We start from the raw sequence: 19,829 nt of genomic DNA on the forward strand, positions 1-19,829 counted from the left end.
GGTAAAGGAAAGTGTAGAGAAATAGATGGGAGGGTCAGGCCGCTGCCTCTCAGTTTCAAACACGCTCAGAGCATTTCAAACCTGTGCATGGACATAAAGTGAACGGTGAAATCAGGGTTTGTTTGCAGACTCTTCCCGTGTTAGACGGGTCATGCTGTCTTCGGAAAGGTAATGAGCCGCAAAGCCCTTGGGTCTCGGCTGAGCAGCGCCCACAAACTGCAGCGAAACTGGAATGACTGGCAGCCCAGGTCAGTAGCGCACCACACGGCCGAGCGCTCGCACTACAGGCCGACGCTTCAGCTAGGCCTTGCTTTCGTTCACCCCTTTATCAAACACAGCAGCCTCTCTCTCCACGTGAGGAGACTTTTCTAAGCATTCGTCTCATGATACTATAGTTGAGCTCTAGCCTGTGGGAAAAACAACGCCTCACAGCTAAACCGACAAATGTCAATCGCTCATGCCCAAATTTTCAGGTTGGTTAGCAGATGTTAGCATAAGCTAACTCACAAACAATCGGTGTACACTGGCTATATTTATCATGTTAGTGTTTGTTTGCCAGCATTGGTTTGTAGACCGAGCATAAATGTGACTATAACGGCAGGGATTTGTGTTTTCGACGGACAAGCTGATGTTCCCCGCGTGTCGTGGCTTTCATTTGTGGTTTGTGTGTGGAAACACGCGTCTGGTCTGACACGTTTAGCCACAAACTCTATAACGTTGGTATTTCAGCAATTACCAAGTCGATTCATGTTGTAGAAGGTATATTGCGTGCATATGGGATAATTTTCGTCTCGTACTTATTTAACGCTTTTTCAACTCCTCATGCCACTTTGCTAACCATTATTTGTTATACCCCTGACTGTGCAGCTGATTTCAAGCGTATAACCTTGAAAGTTTACATTAAACCGTTTTAATTTGGATATTTGCGTAGATTAAATCGGACAATCCGACTGAAGCGTGGACTCAATGTCATTAAGTTCTGTGTACCTCTGTTTATCTGGAAAGCTTATGAATTGGCAGTGAGTGGATTGAACTTTGAGCTTAAAACTGTTTAATTGTTTGAGTTCAGTCTTCAGCTCGTCTTCAAATCAAATAGTCATTGTCCAGTCAGAATATGAGCATTGAAACACCATTTGAAAGTTCATTCACAGTTTGGTTTAGTTGAGTTACATTATTTGAAACCATGTGGAAAAATGAAATCTTAACTGGACTGTCAAATGACATCTTGTCTTGACCATAAGTCCCAGATGCAGATGCAATTTTATGAATACTCTGGAAGATTTATTAATTTTGCTTATAGTGACTTTGTATCTTTATCAAATAAGTGGTTCAGATTGTGAGTACTGTTGCTAATACTTTTTGCCATAGTAAAAAGGTTTTGTTTTTCATTACATGTTTGGCAGCTGCTGCAAATAGTCGAGATTACATTTTTATAAAATGTTAGAATCAAAATGTTGGTAAATTTATATTGATTATTAACGGAATTGTTCACCCAAAAAGGAAGGTTCAGTCATCTACTCATTCACTTCCGTAGACACATTTCATGATCTTCTTTCTTCAGTCTTCATTGGAACACAACATATGAATTGTTCTCAACCACACCATACAGTGACAGCCCCAAATTTCATTTAATTAAAGTTCCAAAATGGGAGGGACAAAAAAGTTAATTAGAGACTAGTGATCATCATTCTTTTTATTGGTCTTTTCAGTGAATCAACTGATCCAGTTCGCTAAACCTGAATGATCCGTTCATTTCGTGAAGTGGACTGATGCAATTTAGCCTTTTGTGTTCCACAGAAGAAAGATGTATGTGTTAAATGCAAAGTTTGTAATATTAACTTGTCCTGTTATTTCATGAAATAAAAAATCACTATCAGGGTAGAACTTAAAGTGCTTAGAACTATTTTATATTTAAAAATCTGTAAATGTATATGTAAAAAGTCACTGATTTGTAAAGTAAGTAATAAAATTAACAACTAAGTAACGCATTACATAGAAAAAGTGGCAGGTCTATTTTATTGCATTTATGCTCCAAGACTTTATTCACATATCAGTTGACATACAGTATCAGATTCTGTTTTGTTTTGTTCCATTTATTACTATGGTTATGACTGTCATTCGAATTCAGTCGTGCATTTAAACAGTATTGTCAATCCAGAAACTTTGCAAAGTGTAGTAGCATGAAAAATGTAGGCTATATTATATAAGGCTACAGAAAGCAAGCAAAAATCACTGAAGCTGACATTTATTTCAGTTTAACGTGAGGTGCACCAAGCTGCACTCTTGCAAAGACTCTCGTTATCAATGAACCTGTCCACACTGTGGAATGAATCTCTTATTGACATTGTGTTCATGCTTTATATAGTGTTATAATGAAAGAATTTGTGAGTGTGCAGAACTTGCGCTGAACAAAAACTCCACTGGTTTCTGACTAACTAAAACACATCCAATTGGCCAATCACGTTCACGTGCTCAACAGATATGTCTGTCATTGGCTACAAAGCTTAACGCTGCAAAGACACGGAAAGTTTAGTCTATGAAGTCACTGGTATATTGAATGCTTTACAGAGGCAACAGTCTGTCTGCCAGCCAGGACGGTGTGAAGTGCAGTGTCTCTAGAGATCGCGGTTCAGAAGTTCTTTTCAACATTCTGCCCTCTGACCAGCCTGGCACCCCACCACTGCACAATGATGCCTTCACTGCCACAGACATACTCGAAGAAGGAGGTGCGTGCTTCATCTGGCCCTTTGTTTAGCCTGGCTTTAATCAGCTGGATTACATGCCCCCAGTGTTTTTCACCTGCATTATTGTAGTTTTCAACATCAATTTCATTCTGCTAGTCCAGTATCTGAGGGTTTGATTCATCTTTTGTGTCTTTCCCTGGTTAAGGTTTCTGTTTATAGAAATGGAAAGAGAAAGTAACCTCAGCAAGTGTGTTTGTTTCTTTTTTGGAAGGTCCCAGAGTTTCCTTGTGCAAATAAGTCCATATTTACTTAAAGTAGATTGTTGGGATTTTTTTTATCTAGAGCTAGGAAGTACGATGATATATATTGTGGTGATGAAATAAATTGTCTATTGATAGAGATTTAAATAGTGTATAGTATCAATATATTTGTCCTGTTGTTTATTTGCATTTTACTTATTTTTAATAATCAAAAAACGATACACGTCACGATTCGATACAATTCGCGATACTGAACTCATGATACTATACTATCATAATATTTTAAGCCAAAATAGTGTTTTTTTTTATTCAAATAATTATATTACACTATAATTATTTGATGATTACCAGAACCCACAAATATTCCCCCATTGCATTATTATACATTATATTCAACATTATATATAGTTGTTTAATGTAGTAATGTCACTGAAACGCCATAAACTTTAACTTTCCTCAATCAGTACTTATACACAATACTATTGTGGTTACAGTTAGCATTACTACATTAAATCCATGATGAATGTTGGTGATTTGTGTACTGAAAAGCCTTCTATAAATTGTTTGTTCATGGCACAATGTTTCTCCTGGTTTCCACATCAGTGGTGTTTGATCTGAGATCTATCATTGTTTAAACTAGAATTCTGCGCCGAATTTGAATGCTTCTCACTAGTAAACTAGTAAACCTTCTGAGCTATCTTTATCTAATATTATCTATCGTATTATAGCTATCTTCGTCTAATATTGGTCCGAGCTGATCAACTGAAGTGCAGTTTCGTTACGCTTTTTTTTTTTTTTTTGGACGTTTTTCGTGTTCCACAGAAATGGCAGCTCTTATCAGCTAGGCAACATGGTGGGCAACTCTAACAAAATTTACTTGCGCACCAGCAAGAAAAAAGGTAGCAAAATGCGACCATTTGGTTGCAGTCTGGAGCCCTGATGAAAGCATAGCACCTACTTTGCTATTGGCACAATGTTACATATATATTTTGTTGGGTTTTTTTTTTCACAAACAAATGTTATGCTTTCAGTAAAGGGAACTGACAGTATGTTTGCTTTCTAGGGGAATATGATGCTGATGGAGGCCTCTCAGAAAATACTTATGGTAGGAAGTCGCTGGGGCAAGAGTTGAGAATCAATGATGTGACTTCTGATATAACCACTTTTCAGCATGGAAACCGTGCTTTAGCTACAAAGGACATGAGGAAATCACAGGGTACGTTCACCTCATTCATTGTGTGAACAACCTCATATGTGCTCATTCATTGCTTGCAGATTAACTAAGGCTGATGAATTTGTTTATTTACTAGCATCACATTCTCTGTTATGTTCCAGACCGACCGTTGGCTCACTCTGAGGAGTCTCGTCTGGCCAATCTTCTGCGGAGAGCATCACGGGAAGATGACCGAGAACGCAGACTGGCCACTGTGAAGCAAATGAGGGAGTTCATTGTGCACTCTGAAAATAAAGTGGTATGATCTGAGCTGACATGCACAAATGGATTTGAATGTGTACCTGGAATTATACTGTTTTTAATCTGTATTGTTTGTATCCGTGCTTTACAGGTCCTAGTGAAACAGTTGGATTCCATTTTGAGCACCCTGAATGACATTTTGAATGAAAGGTTCGACTGCACAGCCTATTTTTAACAAAATGGGAGAGGGGGGTTATCAGAATTCACTCTCTTGAGGGTATATTTAGCACTTCATTGTTCATGAAGTGTTATGAACACCATGCTGAATCCTAGTCGTAAAGCATTTAGCTGGCCATTACTACAGGACATACTTGATTCTCATTTCTCTTCATTCTGCTATTTTTGTAAACTGACCGATAAAATGTATATTTGGCTATTGTCCCTAGCAGCCATGAATCTCTTGCACTGGGTTTGGCACATAATAAAATCATTTAAACTTGGGGTATTGCAATATAATGTACAGTCAGTTAGTCATTATTGAAAAATAAACCCCTATAATACCTTATCACAAGATTCTGTGTGTTTCTGTTTGGCCTTACAGTAGTAAGCTCCTGCAGGAGCTCAGGCAAGAGGCTGCGTGCTGTCTGGGATTGCTTTGTGGCGCCCTCAGTTATGAAGCCGAGAGAATCTTCAAGTGGATGTTCCTCAAGCTCAGTGTGTCCACAAAGGATGAGGTGAAGCTGCTGTACCTGGTGGCAGTGCACAAAGCACTTGAAACCGCAGGGGAGAAGAAGGCTTTTTCAGCTGTAATGCAGGTATTTATTCAGCTTATTTTTCTCTTCTATTACACTTAAAATCTATTTCTGTGACTGAAAAGTTTTACCGTTTTGTCGTTCAGCTGGTGATGAGCAGCCTTCAGTCTATCTTGGAGAACTTGGACACACCGGAACTGTTGTGCCAAAGTGTAAAGTGTATTTTGCTGGTGGCCCGTTGTTATCCACACATATTTAGCACCAACTTCAGAGTAAGAAGGACAAGCAGTCTTAACTTTAGTCCTAAAATATGAAAGGAACAAATTTGTAAATGAACGGCTGTTTTTTGTTTTCCAGGACACAGTGGATATCCTAGTTGGTTGGCATATAGATCACACACAGAAGCAGTCTCTTACTCAACAAGTGTCTGGTAAGATTTCTTTTATATTTAGTTTCATTTCCCCTTTTTGGGAAATAACCTGTCTAACCTGTCTCAATCTATCTTTCTAGGCTGGTTACAGAGTCTGGAGCAGTTTTGGGTGGCAGATTTGGCCTTCTCAACCACACTGTTGGGTCAGTTTTTGGAAGATATGGAGGCATATGCTGAGGTAAAGTAAACTTTTCAATTGATTTCCCATTGTCCCGTAATTATGAGATGTCTGATGTTCTAATACTCTTTTCTTCATAGGATTTGAGTCATGTTGTATCTGGAGAATCAGGAGACGAGGACATTCCCCCTCCCACAGTATCCCTGCCTAAACTGGCAGCCCTGTTGAGAGTTTTTAGCACTGTTGTGCACAGTATCGGAGAACGATTCAACCCCATCCGAGGGCCTCCTATCACAGAAGCATATGTCACTGATGTTAGTGTTCAACACGCATTAACTCCGTTTCAATTATCTGTGTTACTGCAATACAAAGAGATCATCTAAGATAAATTGCTGACAATTGTAAATAAACTATTTTTAACATGTTCAGAGTACACGCACAATCTTTTACTGATCTGACATAAATTGTTTGTGTTTTCTCGCTCACAGGTTTTGAACCGTGTTTTGGCTTGTGTCACCACAGCCAAGCAGGTGTTCTTCTCTGAGGCGGTGCTGACAGCAGGAAACGAGTGTGTGTCTGTCCTGCTGGTGAGCGTGGACTTGGGCAGCCTGCTGATTGATGCTGTAATCACTTATGGCCTAGACCAGCTGGACAGCTGCCAGTGCTGCGGACCAGAATACAGCATGTCCGTCCTCACGCTGCTTACACTGGTAGGACTTGACTCGATTAATCCAATAATCAATAGAATTGATGGGCTTCATGTAAATATTGTTCACTAACCACACTTTGGCCTCTCTACAGTTGGTTTTCTGTGATTTTAAAATGATCACACATTTAATAAATTTTTGTTTGGGTGGTTGTAGATTGTTGACCAGATAAACACCAAACTCCCAGCTGCTTTTGTGGAAAAGTTGTTGGCCCCAAATTCTCAACTATTAGAGCTGCGCTTCCACCGAGAGAGAGAGGTAGGATCAGTTGTATACGGTTGTATAAATTCGTCAAACTGCATTGAGTTAACGCATCTTAAATGGGTTTTGTGTCACAGGTGATGGCAGCAGCCCATGGAGTCTATCATGCTGTGCTGAGCCTGAAAAACATCCCTATACTGGAGGCAGCATATAAACTGGTCCTGGGCGAGATGGGCTGTGCGCTGAACAGTTTGCTGAGCCCTCTGGGTTTTTCTGCCGCCTGTCCTCACATACAACATCCTGCTTTCAGCCAGCTGCAGTTCAGCCCAGAGAGAGCCGAGTTTATCCTCATCTTCAACCTCAGTGCTCTCACCACCATTGGCAACACCAAGAACTCACTCATCGGGGTCAGCTTGAATTCAAACTGTTTTTCTTCAATTCTTAAACAGTCCATTATTGTCAGTTCTGTTTTGAGATGCTGTCTAACTTTGGCACTATTATTATCAGTTCTGTGAAAGCAGTTTTTTGCAGCCATACAAAAAGAGTAATAGCACTCATCTTTTATGTGTTACAGATGTGGGCTTTGTCCCCTACTGTGTTTGCCCTGCTCAGTCAGAATCTGGTTGTAGTTCACTCTGATTTGGCGTTCCATCACCCTGCTGTCCAGTATGCAGTGCTCTACACTCTCTACTCTCACTGCACCAGGTAACAATGAAACATTTACATCTAGATGATGCTTCCTGAAAAATGTATAGTGTTCCCACAGTCATGGTTTCCAGACCGGAATATTCATGACTATACATATTATTATTATAATATAATATAATATAATATAATATAATATAATATAATATAATATAATATAATATAATATAATATAATATAATTATACACTGCTGTTTTGGGGTCAGTAAGATTTTTGAAAGAAATGAATTATTTCATTCAGCAATGATGCATGAAATTGATCACTAAGACTTTTATAATGCTGCAAATGATTTCCATGATGTTCTTTGCAATATTTTACAATATTACTTTTCTTACTGTAAGATAGTCAAATAAATGCTTAAAATAAACGTATTTCAAAAACACAAGTCTTAAATAAAATAAAATAAAAACGACCCCAAACTCTTGATCAAAAGTGGGCAGAAAATATAATAAAGTACATATATTTATAAAAATGCTCTTCTTTAGTTGTTGAACATTGAATAGCTTTATTGAGGTAAATGTAACGTTAATTGACATTGCATAGCCTACAAGCTGTTTTATGGCATTTATTGAAGCCTTTGCGATTATTGAATGGCTGGCTCTCTACAAATGTTTAGTGATGTTCATGCTGTGCATCAACAGAAAACAGCACAGACTAAAAGATTTTTGATTTAAGAAACCATATCATTACATCTTAAAATCAGTCAATCCAGAGCTGGTGTCCACTCAGCTGACACGTGTAACTGATTTATCTTATCCATGTTGTGTGCACGAAATAGACGCTGAATGCAGTCAAAATGTGCCATCGGAGAAGCGCTAATTAAAATGCACACACAGGAATCCATAAGCAAAATTGAAAATTTTATTTTATTACAAGTGTCTGATTCCAGATCGGGGATCGAGGCTTTTTTTTTTTGATAATAATAATAATTCGTTACATTTATATAGCGCTTTTTCTGAGACCTCAAAGCGCTTTACATAGATGGGGGAATCTCCTCAACCACCACCAATGTGCAGCATCCACTTGGATGATGCGACGGCAGCCATATTGCGCCAGAACGCCCATCACACACCAGCTTACTGGTGGAGAGGAGACAGTGATGAAGCCAATCAGTATATGGGGATGATTAGGAGGCCATGAAGGACAGAGGCCAAGGGGCAAATTTGGCCAGGATGCCGGGGTTACACCCCTACTCTTTTTCGAAGGACATCCTGGGATACTCTTGACCATACATCATAAGTCAGTTCACTAGTAAATCGGTCTGAATTGAAAATATTTTTTAAAAACCCTTAATTATTAATCACAAATTTACTGGTCAAAAAGCAAAAAGTGTTTAGCAAGTGGCAGTGTGCCCCCCCCCCATCCCCCCTCCCCCCTCACAGTGTAAGAAAGAACACTTTGTCATTAGACTCACACATAAGCTTGAAATGAGCCTCACACACTACAGGTGTGATTACTGATAGACTGCTCCCTTCCTCTCTATTTCTCCCAAGACATGATCACTTCATCTCCAGCAGCCTGAGCTCCTCATCTCCATCCCTTTTCGACGGTGCTGTCATCAGCACAGTTACCACGGCAACCAAAAGGCATTTCAGCACACTCCTTAATTTGCTGGGTATGCTGCTCAGTAAGGATCATCTCAACCCTGAGGCGAGGTACAGAGCTCACACTGCCTGGCTATAATGAGCCTTGTTGTGATTAATTTATCTGAACCACTGGCTCTCACAGCTGTTATAATCACTTGTACAGTGAATTGCACCTTTCTTTTTCATTTCAATTATTTTAAAAATAAAATAAAATTCCTTGTCTGCATATGGCAACAGTTTAGTATTTTAGTTTAGAATTGTAAGAAAATTTAGTTTAGCATTTTTGGGGGTCCAAAAATGCTAAACGGGAGTGTTTTCAATATTCAAATTCAATAAAAAAAATTGTTCTTAATTTTGTTTTAAATCATAATTTCAGTGAAAACCTTTACATGAGTTGGAAAATTTCTTTGTATTTGGGATGTATCGTCCTTAATCTCCTTTTGCTAGCGAATTTCTTATTTATTTTACTCGGTATTATGATGTTTTTCTGATTCCTTAAACTTTAATTAGATTTTTAATCTCAGATTTTCAGTATGGTCTTGGACCCCACTCTATGTAATTTCCTTGTATTACCATAAGACCATAATGATTATTTGTCTTTTTTTACCACCCATTTTTTAGGCGGCTGTTACTCACCTGGTCTTTAGAGGTGTCTTTGATGATGAAGAAATCTGAAACTTACTCCCCTCTGTTCTCACTCCCATCCTTCCTCAAATTCTGCAAAGGGTTACTGGCAAATTGTGAGTTAATATATCCCTATTATTAATTCTGCATTTTGAGTTCACAGAGGCAAAACAATGTTATGAACAGTAGGGGGGGGAAACAAATAATGGTTTAAGAAAAGAATAATCTGGTGACCAAGTGAATGTACATTTACATGTTGCTATTCCTCTGTGTAGCCTTGAATGAAGACCCCACCATATGTCTTCAGGCATGTAACAGTCTCCAGGTTCTGTCGTCTTCCATGACCACAGAGCTTCTCCAGAGGTAATCACACATTCTCTGCACTGTCTTCCTACTGGAACATTCATTAATGCTGCAACATTTCCTGCTGCTCTTGTCTGATCAGCACTGGTTCTGTCCCCTCTTTCTGTGCAGGTGTGTGGACGTGTGCCGAGTGCAGCTTGTCCACTCAGCAGTCCGAGTCCGGCAGGCCTTTGGGAAATTGCTTCGATCTGTTCCCATGCACATCGCCTTGAGGTTCGTCAGACTTCTGCCTCTAATCCACACAATAGAAACCTGGGGGAGGAGAAATAAAACCTACCTTGTAGTTTTATCTCAAGGCAGCTGTAGTTGATATGATGGTAATTGTCGGCTTGTCTCCCAGCAGTGCCCGTAGTCACTCTGAGATTAAGGAGATTTCTCTGGCCATCCGCCGACACATGAGCAAAGTGCCTAGCAACACATTCCACCCACAGGACTTCTCTGACCTCATTGGGTTTATTCTGTATGGAACGGTCCACCGTGGAGGGTGAGTAGGCAGCCAGGATGTCAGCGTGCAGCCACTGGTGGCATGATTTGATTTCTTAATTCTCACCTTTTTTGAGAACACGTGGGTACATGTTTGTTTGTTTGTTTGAATATATTTTATATTTGTTATTGGAACTTATTAAACCCTGTAAGATGATTCACAGCTAAAATAAAATCAGTTTGTGCAGGTGCTGGGAGTCATCTTATTCTGAATTGTTTAATAAATATTCATCCTTTAATTCGCAGTAAGGAGCCCTGGTTGGAGAGACTGTACCACAGCTGTCAGCGGCTGGAGAAGAAAGACTCTGCCATGGTGCCTCGTGCCCTGCTGAAGACTGAAGCAGTGCTGTGGCAGTGGGCGGTGTGGGAGGCCGCTCAGTTCACTGTTCTCTCTAAACTCCGTACCCCTCTGGGACGAGCCCAGGATACTTTCCAGACCATAGAGGGTTAGTGAACCGTCGCTTTAGGAATTTGTATGAACTAATCCCAAAAGCATTCCAAGATTTATTAAACATCTTGTTGAAATTCTGACACTATTCACTCACCATATGTCATTCATAATCTGTATGACTATGTTTTGAAAACTGTGCTCGTCACTCAATTCCATGTAAATGTGATTTTAATTGCAATGAGTGCAATGACCAGTCTCCCCCAAAAAATAATTTTAAAGGATTATAAAGTATTAAATCTGAAATACATTATGGGTAACTAGTTAGTTTGTGACCTGATACTTGATTGATTTATTTATTTTTCGTTTGGGTTATGAGTGCTCAGCATCATTATAGTGTTTGAAAAGTTCTCCAAGGCTGCATTTATTTGATCAAAGTTCATTAATACTTATAATTGAAAATAAATGTTTTATCTTAATGTAATTTATTCCTGTGATGGCAAAGCTGGGTTTTTAGCATCATTACTCCAGTCTTCAGTGTCCCATGATTCTTCAGAAATCATTTTAATATGCTCATTTGATGCTCAGGAAACATTTCTTATCAATGTTGAAAACGTTTGTACTGCCTAATATATTTGTGTACCATGACACATTTTTTAGGATTCAATTTATGAATAGAAAATTCAAAAGAACAGCATTTTATTTGAAATAGAAATTTTTGTAACATTTGTAAATGTCTTTACTGTCACTGATATTTATTGTCCTTGCTGAAATAAAAGTAATCATTTCTTTAAAGTCTTACTGACCTTAAACTTATAAACTGTGTTGTGTGTCGTGTGAGAATCAACATTTTGTCCCCTGTGCTGGTGTAGGTATGATCCGCAGCCTGGCGGCTCACAGTCTGAACACAGAACAGGAGTTGAGTCACTGGAGTGGAGGAGAGAGTGATGAGGGTCACCACACCAATCAGCTCCGCCTGGCTCTACTTCTGCAGTTCCTAGAGAACCTGGAGAAACTCATGTACAATGCTTATGAAGGCTGCGCCAGTGCTCTCACTGCACCACCAAAGGTCTGTCTTCTGTATAGACAGATAGCCTTGATGTTAACACTGCTAGCTTTATTTTTTCACTGACATTTCATGTTTGTATCTGTTAAATGTTTTTCTCTCTCCTTATTTAGGGTATTAGAACGTTTTTCTACACAAACAGACAGACGTGCCAGGACTGGCTTACCAGAATTCGTTTGGCACTGATGAGAGTGGGCCTTCTCTCAGGTCAGCCAGCAGTCACGGTCCGTCATGGCTTTGACCTGCTCACTGAGATCAAGAACAGCAGTGCACAGGTAAGACTTAAACCAGTGTTGTTCCACAGAGGGGAAAGAAAAAAAATAGTGAACAAATGAAAATATGAATTAAATACAATCTTAAGTTAACTTTTAGATGTTTCATTGTCCTTCACACATTTAACTTTATGTAACGCATTTTAAATTTTGCAAATATATGACTGAAATGTTGAAGGTCCCAGACTTTAAACTATTACCCTGTATCTTCCCAACACTGCTCCTTTTTGAGGTGTCAATCACTGTGAGCCACCGGCTCTTGACCTTTTGGACTGTAATAACCAAAAGCCTTACTTCATAGTCTTTGCTCTGTGTTTTGCCCTGTAGGGTCCAGAAATGGAGGTGCCAATCACCATGCTGGTGGAGGCGTTGTGTGAGCTGAAATGCCCTGAGGCCATACAAGGTCTGGCAGCCTGGAGTCTGGCCAACACTGGCAAGAGTCTGGGCTGGCTGGGCTCAGTGGCACTGCAGGCAGAGGGAAAGTAAGTGTTTGGTCTTCTAAAAAAATAATTAACCCAGTTTATACCATGCAAACTTGTCTAGTCGCTCTGTTCTCATCCAATGTTGATGTTGCTTTGTTCTCAAGGTTTGAAAAGGCAGCATTAGAGTATCAAGAGCAGCTGTGTGCTGTCACAGGGATGGACTGCTCCATTAAAGGCTTTGATCGCTCCCTGTTAAAACTCACTGGCACCAACACCTCCAGCCCTAAACACACCACCAGTGGTGAGGAGTTTACTCAAATCACACTAAATCCCTCACACCAGTTAACTTAATAGGGGTAGGAAAGAATTGATTCACATATGAATCACAATTATATCTTCTACCGATTTGAGTTGAACCATTGCACATCTCCAAGCAGCGGTGTTTCGTTGCTGAATGAATCTGTTTTTGAATGAAATATTTGAGTGAATGATTCAATGAGCCATTCATGAAGATGATGACTTGCTTTGTTTCTAAATGAATGAGCCGTATGAATGAATACATATAATAAGATTATAAAAATGAATCGCTATCATCCAGAAATGAAAGATGTGAAACAAACTTCTAGACATTTTTGTACAATATATTTTTACTATATTGAATCGAATCAGGAGATTCCAAAAGATTCCCATTCCTAATCTTTATTGATATCAGAAGTTGTTGACCCCTTGTCTATTTTAAGATGTTTCTGATTGTATCTGTCCTGGCTGTTTTAATAGGAGAGGGAAGAAAAACTGTGTTGTTGAAGTCCAGTGAGTGTTCTCCAGAGGTGCTGAACTTCCTGGCTAATAAGGCTTGTGCGTGTTACGTAGCCTTGAGCGACTGGGAGTCTGTGCAGGAGTGGCAGGCCAGCATGATGAACCTCAAAAAGAACAGCAGTTCCAGTGTCAATCTCAAGACAGACTTTAACTATATCAGGTGTGAAGCAGCAGAACTGTTGACTCTGAATTAACTTCTCCTGACTTTAGGTATGCGAGTTGTTCATTTAAATGATTGTTTTGGTCTATATGTCCTCTAGAGCTCTGAGCAGGTTTGAGGAGGGGGATTTTGCAGAGTGCCGTGCTCAACTGGAGCTGCTCCCCGGGGAGGATTATGGCCTTCTCAACTCTACAACTAAAGACAAGATTGGTATGATCACAGCTTATACTATCCATAGTCATGTAAAACCAGGAATTTTTGGGGAAAATTTTTGGCAATAAAAAAATCATATTAAATTTTTTTCCCTAGTTATTCTCAGCTCAAATATATATTTTTGACTAGAAATTGCTGTTTGTAAGGATGATCTTCATAAAATAATTTATGAAGATGAAAAAAATCCATATCCCTTAATCATGAACCTTTTAATCGTGATCCATTTGTTTTCCATTGGTCAGAACACGTGCAGTAAATTTTTATGATCAGCTTCACTCAACATTTTGGTGTGGTATGAATTAATGGTCTTTTGTTTTGACAGACCTGAAGAGGCTTCTTCCTGCTGTGTTGAGTCCAGACCCATCAGAACTCCAGAAGGCCATTGAGGTACAGCTCCTCAGAAGCGCTGTGGGAACAATCACTGCAACCAATCACGAACAGGACCAGAAGGTTCTTGCGTCATCTGAGTAAGTACATATTTCTACTGTAAGTTTTCCTACAAGTTTTGAGCGTTTATTGATGGCAGTTCTACTTTTTGGTATTAATTTTCAGCACCCTGGTGAAGTACCTGAAGCAGACGGGTCGCATCTCTCTGGGTCCGCTTCGTCTCTCCACTCTCACCCTGTCCGACTCCTTGCCCACCCTCAGCACCCTGCAGCTGCACTGTGCCAACTCTCTAGAGAACTCCCTCTGTAACCAGCACCCAGAGGTTTGAGCTGCCGCCACAACCTCATCAATTTGCAAAAACATTATCGCTTGCTAATTTCCCTTTTAAAAAATCCCTGTTCTTTGTTTTTCTTTCTATAGGACTGTCTTATTCCACTCTTTAGTGAAGCTTTGACCACCTGCAAGCAGCAGGATGTTCAGCCATGGCTGCATGCTCTCCGATACACCACTTTCCAGCGGCAGCTCTTCCAGAAACTCAAAGGTAAGATCTCCATCTCTTATGTACAAGTATGAATTTGTCTCGTTTAAAGCGTAATAGATATTGTAAGGGTGTGTTTATCACTGAAAATTGGATCGTATTATATCTACTTTTTAAACCGTATTATGGTAAAAATGGAACGCTATGGCGACAGTTTCTCACCTGTATGTGACGGCGTTTTGCTTCGGGGTTTGGGTGGAACTGGCAGAACGGCAGTTTCTTTTAGTTTTTTCCCTCTCCGTTTGGCCTAAAACACTGTGTTTGTGGTCATCCTCTTTGAAATTGACTACAAACACAAAATTTTAGTTTTAATTTTAACTAAACTTAGATTTTTTTTTTTAAAGGTTTAAAGGGGGGTGTGACCAAAAAAAAATTGATTACCGCTGCTCTAGTCAGGTAGCACTGATGTAAAAAAATAAAAATAAAAATTACTTTCTATATATAGTATAGGCAGTATATACTTTCTATGTATAGGCAGCCAAGTTTTATTGAAAGCCTAATTTGCCAGTGGTGAAGTACCCCTTTAACTCTTCAATGATTCCTCCAGGTTCCTCTGCTCCAGTGGACTCTCATCTGATGGAACTTTGTTTGACTGCGGTGAAATTTGCTCGTAAGCAAGGAAATATCGCTCTGGCCACTCGTCTGCTGAGCCTGTGCAGCAAGCCATCAGTGGATGACTCAGAGGGTCAGGACCTTGTGCAAAGCTTCAGGCAGCTGACACTAGAAGGCACTGTTGGTGAGAAGTGGGGACCAGAGCTGGAGATCGAGAAGGCTAAAGTTCTGTTTGCTGCTGGTAAGTGTTTTTGAGTTGTATCTGATTTGGGCCAGTTTACTTGGTTGTGGTGTATTTCAGTCTGAATGTTTAAACACTTCCTGTTCCCCGTTTAGGTCAGTCCGTATCAGCTATGGAAATGCTGAGCTCCTATGCACTTTCGTACTGCCACTCAGGGAAGTGCGAACGTGCGGCATGTCGCTCTGTGCTCACTCTGTGCAAATGGCTTTTGGCTGACTGGAAAGATCTGACTCCACAACTTAAAATGGTGGTGAAGAGGAACTCTGGCTCTACTAGCCTCTCGGCTCTCTCCAAAAGCATCTCTGGCCTGTTGGAGCTGCCACTGGAAGATCAGGGAATGCCACACATTACTACTGAGACTACAGGTAAAACAGATCAGACTTTATCTTTCAGCCCACATAGGCTACCAAGATTAGTGGTGAAACGGATCACAAAAATAACGGTAAAAAAAAAAACCTGACAGATATCTGGTTTCTTTCTCAACTGTTCACTTATTACATAGCCGAGAGAATACTTGCCGAGATGTGTATTTTGGCATAATTTTGTGTGAATTTGTGTGTTCAAGGGCAAGGAAACGCGAAAGCGGAATCAATTCTGAATTCGAACGCTGTCTGAAACGCACCCCTCTCTCTCTCTCTGTCTATCTGTCTCTCTCTCTCTCTCTCTCTCTCTCTCTCTCTCTCTCTCTCTCTCTCTCTCTCTCTCTCTCTCTCTCTCTCTCTCTCTCTCTCTCTCTCTCTCTCTCTCTCTCTCTCTCTCTCTCTCTCTCTCTCTCTCTCTCTCTCTCTCTCTCTGTCTGTCTGTCTGTCTGTCTGTAGATAATGCGCGAGTCCCGATTTTCGCCGCCTCTTCCGCATTTAAAATTGTTTGAATGTGTAAATTGGCAAGACAAAACATGTCCAAATTATCAACTTTCACTCTATGATGGTTAAACTTTGCAGTTAATCCGCGAATCACGTGCGTGCCGAACCGTGGGGCCTGGTCCGTACGAATCAACTGCGATCCGTTCCACCCCTAACCAAGATATAAGAATAATATTAAGGCTATTTTATTTGCGTCATGAATGGTTAAGGACAAATATGATGATAGCATTGTGTTTTACAGTGTGACTGTTGGTGTGTTAGTAGTATTTAATTGGCTTTGTTTCTGTTTCATGATCACGAAGGTTTGTTTGTTTTGTCTACAGTCAGTGTTGGCGTTGGGGAGCCAGACTTTGTCCTTGGGCAGCTGTACCAGCTGTCAACTACTCAGGCTCCTGAAGTTGCGAAATCATGGGCAGCTCTAGCCAGCTGGGCATACAGATGGGGCAGGAAGGTTGTGGACAATGCCAGGTATTTTTAACTATGAAAAGTGTTAATATTAGTAGAAAGAAAAAAATGGATGTGCTCATACTGCTATTTTTTTTTTTTTTATTATTATTTTGTTTGTTCATAGTCAGGGAGAGGGGGTTCCTCTGCTCCTTGGAGAGAAGAAAGAAATAGAGGAGTTACTCCCAGCAGGCACCAGTGATGAAGACAAGGAAACCATTTTCGGCATTTTGGGTCAAGCCATGTGTCGCCCAGCAGGAATTCAGGTTATGGAGTTCACAGTTTGTACAAATTTGTCTAGATCAGTGGTAGTCAAACTGTGGTAACACTACGCACTATGGAAATACAATGCTAAAAAGATTTAAAAAAAAAAAAAAAGATAAAAATTAAATCTTATTTTAAAATAGACATTTATTTAAACGCAATACCTTTCAGAATGACTGTTTTCTAATTTAATATATTTTAAAATGTAATTTGAATTTCAGCATCATTTCTCCAGTCTTCAGTGTCACATGATCCTTCAGAAATCATTCTGATATGATGATTTGGTGCTCAAGAAACATTTTCTATTATTATCATTGTTTAAAACATTTGTGCTGCTTTGGAAACTGTGTGGAAACACACTGGCTTTGTGTATTCATGTGTTGTATTCCTGCAGGATGAAGACATGGCCTTGCAGAATGAAGAGGATGAGGAGGACGACATGGTGGATGTGATCGGCCGACAGCTGTTGAGTGCCTGTCCGTGGCTGTCTGAGGTGGAGGACACTGTGACTGACGGGCTGATCGGAGTGTGGAGGAGAGTGGTTGATCGAATCTTCAGCCTGTACCGGGTCTCATGCAGGGCATACTTCACCTTCCTCAAACTCAACGCTGGACAGGTCAGAGGATTCCTCCAATATTTATGCAGTGATTGGACACATTTCTAAACCAGAAATTGATCATAAATTTCTTGGCGTCATCAGGTGCCCATAGATGAAGACGATCCTAAGCTACTCCTGAACACCCAGAGCAGCAAACAAAGCAGCGATGATGTCATTGTCATGGCAACCCTCCGTCTGCTGCGCTTGCTGGTAAAGCACGCTGGGGAATTGAGAGAGGGCCTTGAGCACGGCCTGGCATCCACCCCCACTGCGCCCTGGAGAGGTAAGAATATGGATATTCAATACAGTAATAAACACCTTCCTTTATACATCATGTAGATATTTATATTAGCATCAGATGGATTAAGCTGTCTGTTTTTTCGCTAGGTATCATTCCTCAGTTATTCTCCAGATTAAATCACCCTGAGGCCTACATCCGACAGAGCATCTGCAGCCTGCTTTGCAGAGTGGCCCAAGATTCGCCCCACCTCATTCTCTACCCTGCCATTGTGGGATCTATATCTCTCGGTGGAGAAGCTCAGGCGGCAGGTACGTACTGTACTTCCAGGCAGGGGCATCCTGATTCCCTTGGGCTATGTGTCCACCAAATGTCTCCATGGGGAACGAAATGTTCCTCCAAGCACTATTTTTCATATTAATATTGTGATAGTCTGAGAATGTCTTCTGGTACAGACATGGATACTCGGAGACCAGCAATATCAGCCATGTCGTTATAAAAATATTTGCATAATGGAATGCTCAGGTGAGATGATGTAAAATTAGGAGAACCTTTTGTGTGTGCCCTTTTGACACTGTCATTTGCTTGCTTTCATCACTAGTTTTTCTGTCGGTGTATGAATGGGTGAATGTGAGGCAATATGTAAAGCGCTTTGGTGGCCATAGGTCTGTGAAAGCGCTATATAAATGCAGTCCATTCTCCAGGCTTTTTTTTAAACGCACAAAACTCCTATTGTAGACAATTAAAAAAATGCGCTGACTTTAAGACAAACCGCTTTGGTTGACACAGTTAGTGGTGGAAAGAGTACTAAAAAGTATTTACTTGTACTCAAGTAAATGATTTCTTAAGTAGCAATACTTTTACTTAAGTACAAGTAGAAGTACTGGAAAATAGTATGACCCAAGCAAGAGTAAATAAGTAGTTTGTAACATAGTAACTTGTCAGCCATATGGAGCGCAAAACATAACATGCAGATCGAGATGTTTTGACAAATGAAAAATGAAGACAATAAACACGATTGCAATGATCTGTGTTCTTCAAGCCAGGCAATTATTTTTGTAAGAATGATGTATATCTATAATGCAATGCTAATCGACATAGCCTGTATCAGATTATAGAATTTTTATGAAATTATATATTTTCTGTCTCACTCTGTGTTAAGAAGCAACTAATATATATATGTGTATATGTGTGTGTACTCTTTAAGTATATATAAGTACTCTTTCCACCACTGGCTGTGTGTCCAGCAAAGCGTTTTGTCTTAAAGTCAGCACATTTTTTTAAATTAGGAGTGCTGTGTGTTTAAAAAAAAAAAAGCCTGGAGAATGAAGAGGCACTGAGCGCTGCTCTTTTTTTCCTCTTCTGGTCGACCGTTAGTCTAATTTGAACAGTCGTTGAATGTCTATCAGTCCAGTTTTTGCCGATTGAGAATGTTGAATCTGTGTCAAGCAGTCGGTGAGAGAGATCACTCTGATTGGTTGTTCAGCTTAAACCAATGCACAAAAAGAAAAACTAGTGATGAAAGCAAGCAAATGATGAAAGCAACCAAAATCACTACATTTGTACATATATATATATATATATATATATATATATATATATATATATATATACTTACATATGTAGTGATTTTGGAGCAAAACATTATATTAATCTCATAAATTGTTGTTTGACATGACATTATGCTAAGCAAACATACTAGCTATCCCTGTTGCTAAGAGCGATTGTTTCATTACTGATTTTGAAAAAAATGGATCTTTTGAATGTTTTTTTTTTAAAAGGTATGAATAGAAAAGTGCCAGTAAAAAAAATAGTGTGGTATGGTTTAGCATGTTAGATAAAATGCTTTTTTTTTTCTTCATTCTACCGTGAAAAGAGCCCACTGTTGCTAAAGCAACGAGCTACACTTTTACTTGTATCTGATTGACAGATAATTCATTTCACTGTTGTTTCTAATGTTGAGGTTATTTCAGCTTTGTACAAAGTTTGCTTCGTATGCTTCGTTATGTTTAACTGCATTGTTAAAGAGGGCAAGCTTT

The 19,829-nt window shown here is 39.7% G+C and overlaps 1 protein-coding gene across 2 annotated transcripts in view; it reads left to right on the forward strand.

Annotated features, from left to right (window-relative positions):
* smg1 (SMG1 nonsense mediated mRNA decay associated PI3K related kinase) overlaps nucleotides 1–19,829 on the forward strand; it is a 34,586-nt gene continuing 14,757 nt past the window's right edge. Inside the window, exons 1-36 of one of the 2 annotated variants that reach the window (XM_079864791.1) lie at nucleotides 1–248; nucleotides 2,569–2,726; nucleotides 4,008–4,160; nucleotides 4,280–4,416; nucleotides 4,510–4,568; nucleotides 4,960–5,173; nucleotides 5,257–5,382; nucleotides 5,468–5,540; nucleotides 5,621–5,718; nucleotides 5,799–5,972; nucleotides 6,147–6,368; nucleotides 6,522–6,623; nucleotides 6,704–6,973; nucleotides 7,141–7,271; nucleotides 8,766–8,927; nucleotides 9,480–9,598; nucleotides 9,758–9,845; nucleotides 9,957–10,058; nucleotides 10,186–10,329; nucleotides 10,575–10,774; nucleotides 11,589–11,785; nucleotides 11,896–12,057; nucleotides 12,382–12,536; nucleotides 12,641–12,777; nucleotides 13,254–13,452; nucleotides 13,553–13,662; nucleotides 13,988–14,132; nucleotides 14,218–14,374; nucleotides 14,473–14,593; nucleotides 15,138–15,383; nucleotides 15,479–15,748; nucleotides 16,570–16,714; nucleotides 16,818–16,956; nucleotides 17,349–17,570; nucleotides 17,655–17,835; nucleotides 17,940–18,101. In XM_079864791.1, the coding sequence (XP_079720917.1) occupies nucleotides 172–248; nucleotides 2,569–2,726; nucleotides 4,008–4,160; nucleotides 4,280–4,416; nucleotides 4,510–4,568; nucleotides 4,960–5,173; nucleotides 5,257–5,382; nucleotides 5,468–5,540; nucleotides 5,621–5,718; nucleotides 5,799–5,972; nucleotides 6,147–6,368; nucleotides 6,522–6,623; nucleotides 6,704–6,973; nucleotides 7,141–7,271; nucleotides 8,766–8,927; nucleotides 9,480–9,598; nucleotides 9,758–9,845; nucleotides 9,957–10,058; nucleotides 10,186–10,329; nucleotides 10,575–10,774; nucleotides 11,589–11,785; nucleotides 11,896–12,057; nucleotides 12,382–12,536; nucleotides 12,641–12,777; nucleotides 13,254–13,452; nucleotides 13,553–13,662; nucleotides 13,988–14,132; nucleotides 14,218–14,374; nucleotides 14,473–14,593; nucleotides 15,138–15,383; nucleotides 15,479–15,748; nucleotides 16,570–16,714; nucleotides 16,818–16,956; nucleotides 17,349–17,570; nucleotides 17,655–17,835; nucleotides 17,940–18,101 (5,557 nt within the window). In that variant the 5' untranslated portion in view covers nucleotides 1–171. The remainder of the gene's footprint in view (nucleotides 249–2,568; nucleotides 2,727–4,007; nucleotides 4,161–4,279; nucleotides 4,417–4,509; nucleotides 4,569–4,959; nucleotides 5,174–5,256; nucleotides 5,383–5,467; nucleotides 5,541–5,620; nucleotides 5,719–5,798; nucleotides 5,973–6,146; nucleotides 6,369–6,521; nucleotides 6,624–6,703; nucleotides 6,974–7,140; nucleotides 7,272–8,765; nucleotides 8,928–9,479; nucleotides 9,599–9,757; nucleotides 9,846–9,956; nucleotides 10,059–10,185; nucleotides 10,330–10,574; nucleotides 10,775–11,588; nucleotides 11,786–11,895; nucleotides 12,058–12,381; nucleotides 12,537–12,640; nucleotides 12,778–13,253; nucleotides 13,453–13,552; nucleotides 13,663–13,987; nucleotides 14,133–14,217; nucleotides 14,375–14,472; nucleotides 14,594–15,137; nucleotides 15,384–15,478; nucleotides 15,749–16,569; nucleotides 16,715–16,817; nucleotides 16,957–17,348; nucleotides 17,571–17,654; nucleotides 17,836–17,939; nucleotides 18,102–19,829) is intronic. The other variant, XM_079864792.1, reaches the window with a different exon arrangement.

The sequence above is a fragment of the Squalius cephalus genome, assembly GCF_949319135.1.
Source record: "Squalius cephalus genome assembly, chromosome: 1".
Lineage (NCBI taxonomy): Eukaryota > Metazoa > Chordata > Actinopteri > Cypriniformes > Leuciscidae > Squalius > Squalius cephalus.